Source organism: Cynoglossus semilaevis, chromosome 11, assembly GCF_000523025.1.
Source record: "Cynoglossus semilaevis isolate Cse_v1.0 chromosome 11, Cse_v1.0, whole genome shotgun sequence".
NCBI classification, from domain to species: domain Eukaryota; kingdom Metazoa; phylum Chordata; class Actinopteri; order Pleuronectiformes; family Cynoglossidae; genus Cynoglossus; species Cynoglossus semilaevis.
In genome coordinates, this window is record NC_024317.1 from 18,224,225 (window position 1) to 18,233,275 (window position 9,051).

Below are 9,051 nucleotides of genomic sequence, written 5' to 3' on the forward strand. Positions count from 1 at the left end.
ACAAATAAGTGTGAATCATGGTAATTAATGAAAATGATGAGATTAAAGCACATTTGAATGCACGGAAAATTATAATAATAATTCCACCACCATCCGGTCTATTACAGTTAATATACATGTCCTCATTTGCACACACTGAAAAATCACAAAAAAAATCAGATTAAAATGTATAACGTACTGTATTTTAACACATGGTCAGAATGATGTGCACTGCTTATCCAGTAATCTCTCTTCACGTATCATTGCTCTAGCATGCGTTTTTGGGGCCTTCAATTTCAGGCCCAAGAAAGAGGGGAAGGATGAGTCACTGAGTCACTTCCTGATTCTGCTTTGATCAAATCATCCAAGTCATTGTTTCATCTTTTCCACGGGAACCTAACCAACACGTAGACCCTTTGACATTTATGTACTTCAGAGTACATACACAGTACATGCTGCCTCCTGGCTCCTGGACGGTTGACCACAGCAGGAAGAGTTGACCTATTGGCAAAGACATGATTGCCGCTGAACTAATGGATGTGTAATCAAATCTTCGACATTAGGGAATGGGGAATCATGGCGGCGGTCCAAAATAGGATGTTAGTTGAAAAGATCCACTACATCCTGCATCATAACAACCTACTATTCACCTTCAAATATTTGACATCCACATAATGTAGCAGCGAAAGGAAAGCAGAGAGCGTTGGTGGTTAGAATGGGAACAGCCGTGGAGACGTAATAACCCAAACGACTCTTAGAGACACCCTTTGTCCACAACCACAGCTTACAAAGGAGATAAGGCTCCATTACAAGAGAGTGGCACAAATGACCACATCCAGAGGGGCCTTTCATGAAAAGGTTGCAGGCTCATATCTTGCCCAAGTGCCTTGTTACGACCCTGGGAACACATGGAGGGGCATTTATCACAGCAGTGACACACGAATCAAATGTGAGTGCATCATAACACATTAGTCAGATATCACAAACAGCAGATGCACGACGCAGAGAGGAATGCTGCAGCCGTGGCTCATATCAGAAGAGTTGGCGTGATGTGAGCTGTGGACGTGGAGAACGTGAATCACGATGACTGGTCCTGTTGACTGGCTCTGGCGGAGCTTTCAAGGCACAAATTGAAGAAATGTGATAAACACCACGCTGATAGTCGACACGCCGTGACCTTTCAAGTGAGAGGAAAAAAAGTAATTCAACAGCCCAGGTCGCAAAAACTGCTTATGTGCAGTGAGTCTAGAGCAGCATCCAAATAAAATCAATGAAACACCACTGAGGTCCTTCTCCCAGTGCCGTTACACACAGAGAAAATGTGAAAAACCACAACTGCACTTTTTTGACAATAGTGATAAGGGGAAATAAAAGGTCTATTACTCCGACACCTGACTGCTGTCCGCTGATTTCCCTCACGAGACTCCAAACTGCTTTCCACTTCAAAATAAAACCAATTTCTTTCTGAGAACAATTCATTTTAAAGTCTATTTGGATCCAAAGCACCAAAGGACCGTTTTTACCCGAGAGAAATCCGAACATGTGACGAGAAAGGGACGAAGAGAAGAGAAGATGTTAGTGACGGTGGCTGAGGGTGACTGTGTGTATTAAACACAAATGTGGGAATACCATATGAGTGGGTGATACCTTCAGTGGCCGGGTGTACCATAACCACCCCTGCATGCCATCTGTGTATGTGTGCTGATAATGTGGTGACTGACTACCGGAGGCCAGTAGTCAGAGTTGCTGTGGTAACCAGGAGATAGTGCCGGCTGCTTGGAGTGAAGCGCGGCAGCAGCAGCAGCAGCAGCAGCAGCAGCAGCAGCGTTGGTGACCTTGGACGTGCCTGGATCCTCTGCAGTTTTCAGGTAAACACTACATCTCAAAACGGTTCATCTCGTCTTTTCGTCAATCGGTCTGTGTTTCCCTGAGTTGCTGACAGTCAAGGTCGACGTCTTCCAATGAGGCTCAGAGCTCATTGTAACCAAAGACAGAGAGGAGAAAACAGATAGGTAAAGACATTAGCGCAGCACTTGAACGTGCTGCACAAGGACGGCCCATCTTGAAAACTTCATCATTTCAACGTTAAAACACATCAGACTAAGACACCGAGGAGCCCCGAGGCGGCTGCTCTGGTTCTTGTGAACTGTGAACTGGCATATGCATCACGGAGCTCGTGAAAACACATCTTCTGCGTCTCGTCAAGTTGTATACACACAGAAATTAAAAATTAAGATTGCCTCAACCTGTGAGGGAAATCAGCAACTGTAATTCATGCAGGATGTGGAAATGTCACAGTCCCTGGTTTACATCAATAATTCACACGCACAGACGGACCCAGACTGCCGAGATGGCCCTCAGCCATACTCCTCATGACGATACGACAAAGATGCACCAGCTGACTCCACAAGCTCCCTAAAGAAGCGTCTTTCCTCCCGCGCTGATTTTTAGGCCAACTAATCAGCGCTGATAAGGAGGGTAATGTGTTGTAACAGTAACAAACACACACACACACACCTTCAACCAATATAAGACTCCACTAAAACAGCGGTAGTCTGCAGTTTCCAGCCTGTACTTGTGGTACACACACACACTGCACTTAATGGAATGGGGAACTGTTGTCAAATAAAAATCAATTAAGTTCAACAGAGAAAGTTGGGAAGTGCAACACTCTCAGTAATGGCGCCACATCCTCTGTATGTGGATCGATGATGTTCATGAATGCACACTTTGATGCCTCAGTGTTTACATGACCCTCAGCCTTTATCCGTACCATAAACGAGAAGATTTGTCAACAGATTAATTGGCTGCTCGGTCACAGATTAACTGAGTAATCTTGACAGCCCTGAATATCAAAGATTGAATCATTTACACAGCATTTCCTACACAGTTTCCAGTAAGATAATATTAAATTAGGATTAATCATGATTTGGTATGTAACGATACACTCGACTCACAAAACGATATGAGCCGCGTTTTTCTTTTTAATAATCGATTTCATACGATTATTTTTAAACAAAATGAGCTCCAGACAAATTACGACCCAGTACAGTGATCCCTTATTTGTAAGAACTTTTTGTAAGAGTACCATTACCAACTGGAATAGTCTTTTCTACCTCATAAACTGAAATGATCTTAAACAACAGAACACAAAAAAACATGCACATTTCTTTCCAGAAACACTGCACATCACCGTTTCTCTCCTCTCATTAAAAGTCAAACTGGTCTGGTCTGATTCACCTCACTAACTGTGAATATATTTAACAATAATATCAATATATTAACTGGAAAGAGTTCCTTTCTTTACAGAAACTCTGTAAAACACTGTTTGTGTGGAGGAAGTTCCTCCCACGTTTTGTTTAAACACCTGAACGTTTTTTTTTGCGCCACGGACCGTTTAAATGTCTGAACATTTTTTCACGGACCGGTCTTTAAGGTTTGGTGAATAAATACAACTAAATAAATGGTATTTTCTAGATATAATGCTAAACGTTATTAGCAGCGTCCTCGTAACATCGTGCTTATGTTTTAATGCAGAACAAGTTTTGAAGGCTTCGTTGTCTCATTAGAGAACCACTCGCGGTGTATTACGCAGTGCGGGCTCGGTACATGGTCGCAATTAATCCATTTTTCAAGTAGGACTCCTGGAATTGTCTGTTAAATGCAGCCTTCTTTTTCTTTGAAGACGAAGGTTCTTCTTCTGTCTCCTCACTGGATCTTTTACCCTGAGCTAAGAAACTTTCCAAAGATGTTTATTTTTTGTTCATTTTGCTAGCTTGGGGCTTTCAATTTAGCGGTCATGTATGTGTTACCAGCCGGAGCAGACCTTCTAAGAAGGTAGTGGTAGTGTGAGTCATAGACAGATGCGACGGAGGGAATCGAGTGATTTTTCGAAATAAAACATTGTTCAGAATCAGATAACAAATTAAACAGAAATTATGTTCTTTCTGTGCGGCCCGGTACCAATCAACTCACGGACCGGTTCTAGTCCGCGGCCCGGGTGTTGGTGATCATTGATTGATACGTAGGGACCTGACGTCTTGGTTTAATAGTGGGTCACAACCAACGTTTTTAGTCGCATACTGCCATCTACTGTACTAGAGGGTGTAGTCTCACGGTGTGACCACTGACTTTACGACACAACGCTGTCTACTTCTTAGTCAAATGTGCCATTGTTGTTGTTATTTTTCAGTCATTTTTGCTGTCATTTTTCCAGCAGCAGCAGCTTTTCCTCATCAAAATTTTAATGTTGTTTTTCTCTTTTTGACCTCGTTCTCTGACATCGACACCAGTGTCAGAAACAGATCATTAAAAGACTATGAATATCTTCCCGATATTACTTTATTACTTAGAAGTCAATAGAAAAATGAGAGCAGATGGAAGAAATGCAAATGCGAGTCAATATTTGACCCTGTTTTCGCTGCGTGACTTTCCTTTGTGGCCTGCAGGCCTAACGCAGTTCTGAGTTCATCTATTATTATCTCAGTATTTATTTTCCGGTGGAGGAACAGCTGAAAAGGCTAGTTCACAGCGGTAAGACGTGCCAAGAGGAAGGAGAATACTCACAGAGGCGTAGGAGCTGATCAGGTTGGGCCACAAATTGCTCAGACCGGTAAAATATTCAACTAAGAACTCACTCATTGATGCCTCCGTTAACCACAGCTCAAAGATGGAATCAACACTTTTCCTGCAGGCGAGGCATCATTTGATGCATTGTCAGACATTTCTGTATGATCAGCTTCCAACACCTCAAAGTAGGTGCAGAACAGTCGTGCTTTTATGGGTGATGTTTTTGCTTATATATATCAGGAGCTGTCTGTTTCTGTCAAACGCATGTGGTTCATGACAGCGGTTGAAGACGGAGGCTGCTCTCCCATTTAATGGAATGCATTCTGTGCTGAGAAGCTGCTGAAATTCTGTGGTGCGTGGAAACTGTTATCAACGAAAGGTACCAAAGCCAGAATCTGTAATCATGTAGGAGAGAATAAGGAGCAATGGCAACATCATGGGGTTTTTTGTATGTGCACCCACAATGCATTGGCTCATAATAGTTTTGAAAAGACCTATGTCCTGGTAATGTCCCAGTAAACTCATGGATCTTAATCAATTTAACAGTTTTTAATCGACTCGACAAAAAGCTATGGAGTAGCTCATGTCCTTATAAGGTAATGCAGGTATCATTTTTCTAATTAGCTTGTCTTTCGTAAACATTATTAGCGGTGTAATGAATGAAGGTCAACTACTGTCAACCATATATTTTATGCCCTCCATTTGTGACTCCTCTCTGGGAATGTCATTTCGTACCAATATCCTGCATCTTCAAGTTACAATACAGCAAGAGTTCAGTTTACGACGTCCCCGACCGATGGTGGTTCGTGGTTATGACGCTCTGGTTATGACGCCCCTCTCCATAAATTTCGGTGGTTCGTGGTTATGACGCCCCTCTCCATAAATTTATCATGAAAGTTTTGTTCCGTGATTCTAATGTACGGTGTTAAAAACTCGCCATCTAGTTTGCATGGGCACTAGTTGGCAAGCTGAGTGGGGAAAAAACATCGTAACGCGGAGCTATGGGTGGAACACGACTTTGTTTACGTTCACCAGTTGCACATCACGCATTGGCTTCTTTTCTTTGTGTTGTTCTTGTTTGATCGTGTTCTGTTCATTACGATGTTGACCATGATGTTACCACTGTGTTAGTGTAGGTGAGTGACATGGGCACGTATTACGGTTTGTGAGCGCCAACTAGTGGTGAAACTGGAATTATGTTGCACTGTAGGAATGGAACTCCAGCATATGCTGAGGACCCCCAGTATATTGTATATCTAATAAAAAATTGTTATTATTACTATCTTTGAATTCCTACAAAGGATAATGACATCAATATAAAATAATCTGAATAATTATATATATGTATATATAAATGAATTTAATATATGTACACATAAACAAAGTCTGCTCTCACTAGGAGCACAGATTCATACATTCACCTCCAATTAGTCTGTGCACTAGGATCTGTCAGTCAGTCAGTCAATATGGTACTACTCCACACCGGAGGCTAGTTGTTAGGATAAGGTAAACAAAATCGATGCTGTGCTCTCCCTGATTTACCATATATGTGATTAGGAAGCCTACAAAGAGGTGCAGGGCAGTCGACACTCACGGCAATCTCAAAGGACCTTCAACATGTGGGAGTTCCTGCACAGGAGCCAATATATTCTGCAGCCTTTTGTATGTGGACATGCCAGCTTTCCCTCCTCCACATCCCACTTCTCAAGTGTGACCACTTCTATTGGCCCGACTCATCGTACACACCCAGAGGCCACACATCGATTATCTGTGTGCTAACACAACCCCCCCCCCCCTCCACACCCCCCTTAAAAGTCAGACCGTGGCATAATGTTTATCTCTGGAATAGGTTGCGTCTGCTTGGTCACCTTTAAATACTTCACACAGCATTAATCCCCCCTGAGGACAGTGGGAAAAAGGCATGTGTTTGTCTGTGATAACTTGTTTTGTGGCTCCGAACGTTAGGAAATGTGCGAAGGGGAGAAGTGGCAGGGTTTCCAAGTGGAAATTTGGTAACATTCCAAGAAGACTTAGGGCAGCGACCAAGTTTGAATTTCCGTCAAAACATAAAATAAACACAGAAATACATAATAAATACAGTGTGCTTCAAACAAGAGAAGTAAATCTACTTAACTCAGAACAGATTTGGTTAATGAAGTGAAGGGAGGGAGCAGCAACGGCTTCCGTGGTTTTTCTTTGAGCAATGATGGAGTGCAATCAATGGCGCCGCGGCTTCCCACTGAGGCCAGCCCTCGCTGCTCTCCATCACAATGTCGAAGAGTGTTTTAAGCGTTGCTAAATGAATCAAAAGTCTTCATTAGGGGCAGATTGGTCTCTTGAGAGCAAGGCATTATACAGATATTGATCTTACTGAGATGTACGACAGACGAGAGGACCGTTCGGACCATATGGTCTCGTACTGAGCCCTGCTGGGAACCGCGGGTTTTCCAGTAAAGCTGTTTAACTTTTAGCTGCGCGGAATAAGAGCTTCGCAATCACAACGCTCTACTTTGTTCCGAGTGAAAAACTTCACATGGTCAACAGCGCAGTAGGAAAACTTTTTGTTATACTTGACTAACCTTATGCTCTATTTTACTTTGGTATGAACAGCAGCTCTACATTCTTTAACTTGGATTACTGCCACCTAGTGGGCATTTTTTTGGTAAACATTTTCACATGGCTAAATACTATATACTTGCAATTAAACATGTATTTAATGACAGCAAGGGTTGTCATTTTTTTATTTATTTCAGCATACTCCACCTATGAAATGCAAATAAAGTTTACACATTTGAAAGTGTACAGATGGCTAACGACTGGTGGTAAATTCTGGTCATTTCACTGCTTTTCAATCACGCAGTTGTTTTTTTAAATCACCTTTTCAAGGCGCATTACTAAGCAACAGTGCAAGAGGACGGAGATTTTCGCACCGCCTGCAGCTAATTCCGTGATGTATGAGGAAAATTACCCGGTATTCACGCATGGGCGCCGCTGGCAGGCACTTAATAAAAGTGCTGACTCAGATAAACGCTGCATTAACCTGTTGGCAGGATGGAGACAGGGTGGAGGTGGCGGGGACGGAGTCAGAGAACGGCAGAACTTTGCCCCTGCACTTACCGTGCTGAAATTGCGCGGCCCGCACAACTCGCCCTGGTACCGACAGTAAAGCAGCATCTCCTCCAGCTGGTGTCCCAGCCGGTCCAGCAGCTGCTGCATGGACGGCTGGGTTTGCCGAGGAGGAGGAAGAAAGTGGTTAAAGTCTAAGATCCTGGAGAGAGGGGACCAGGGCGGCTCGCCCACTGCGCCCTCGCCGTCGTGGCCTCTAACAGACGTGAGCGCCTCCCTCGCAGCGGGGGACAGCTGCCAGTTCCTCCCCAAAAGTCCCAGCCACCTCCCCGCGCTGAATATGTCCGTCTTCTTCATCCTCCGGGGCAGCAGCAGGTTCTGGTTACAGATGGTGACGGCGGGGAACGCCAGCCGTTTGCCGTACACCATGTGCGCCTTGGTGTAGACGGGCGAGGAGAGCAGGTACCGGACTCTGTTGGAGGACCAGGTGAACAGCAGAGCCAGGGCTGCCAGGAAAGCCAGCAGCCACGCAACTCTGCGGGGGTAGGAGCCGCTGAGAAAGATGTGTCTCAAGCCGTGCAACGTGGTGTGTTTTAAGAAAAGCTTCCCGGCTTCGGTGAGGGAGCCCGGGCTCTTTTTCGATCCAGATGAGTCGCTCTGGCACATCTTGGATAGACGCCTTTGCGCGCCTCCAACATGGGTCCTGCCGTGGTTCCAGTGCGTGATCCTGAACTCGCCTCTGCGCTCTCTCTGACGGATGTTCGTCAGTGTGTGTACGTGTGTGTGTGTGTGTGTGTCCGAGTGTGTGAGGCAGGAGCGCACACGGTCTGCTCCGTGCTCTCAGGCGCTCGGCATCAGCCTGTGGCAGTGATGAGGGAGGATTTTGTCAGTCACACAGCGCTCCCTCCACAGCTCGTCCTTCACTGGGATTCACTGAGCAAACTTAGCTCCACGAGATCGTTCCATCAAATCACGTCTTCTGAAAGAATATTCCAAAAAAAAAAAAACAAAAAAAACAAAACAATTCCCCCGGTCGCACTTCTCAATTCCAGCCTCCTCAACCACTTAATGCGCGCACACGCAGTTTCCACGGCGATTGCCCCAGAAGCAAAAGACCATTTGTCTTCCTTTATGCACACGCACGCACGCACACGCACACACAATAGTATCTAGCCCCCACTCTACAAATATATGCTGGATCCTAATTAATCAGTGATCCTAATCCAAATCCTAATTCTAATCTTAAATCCAAACTAATTCCATGTCGTCGAAATATATGTATTTTTATGTTAATAGTATATAAATATAGGTTTATATATTTACAATATAGAATAATATGTATATATGCACAAATATATATATATGACAGGGCAGTATGATATGTACTTATACTCTCACTAATATTCACATACAGATACAGTAATACACAGATGTATT

The 9,051-nt window shown here is 44.0% G+C and overlaps 1 protein-coding gene across 3 annotated transcripts in view; it reads right to left on the reverse strand.

The window, feature by feature from the left end:
• Positions 1 to 9,051, reverse strand: part of asic1b (acid-sensing (proton-gated) ion channel 1b) — a 145,018-nt gene that overhangs the window by 25,341 nt on the left and 110,626 nt on the right. The window contains exon 1 of one of the 3 annotated variants that reach the window (XM_017036698.2): positions 7,666 to 8,758. The exons of the other annotated variants lie outside the window; for them this stretch is intronic. Coding sequence (XP_016892187.1) covers positions 7,666 to 8,280 — 615 coding nt within the window. The 5' untranslated portion in view covers positions 8,281 to 8,758. Of the gene's footprint in view, positions 1 to 7,665; positions 8,759 to 9,051 lie in introns of those variants that run through there. 3 annotated transcript variants of the gene reach the window in all.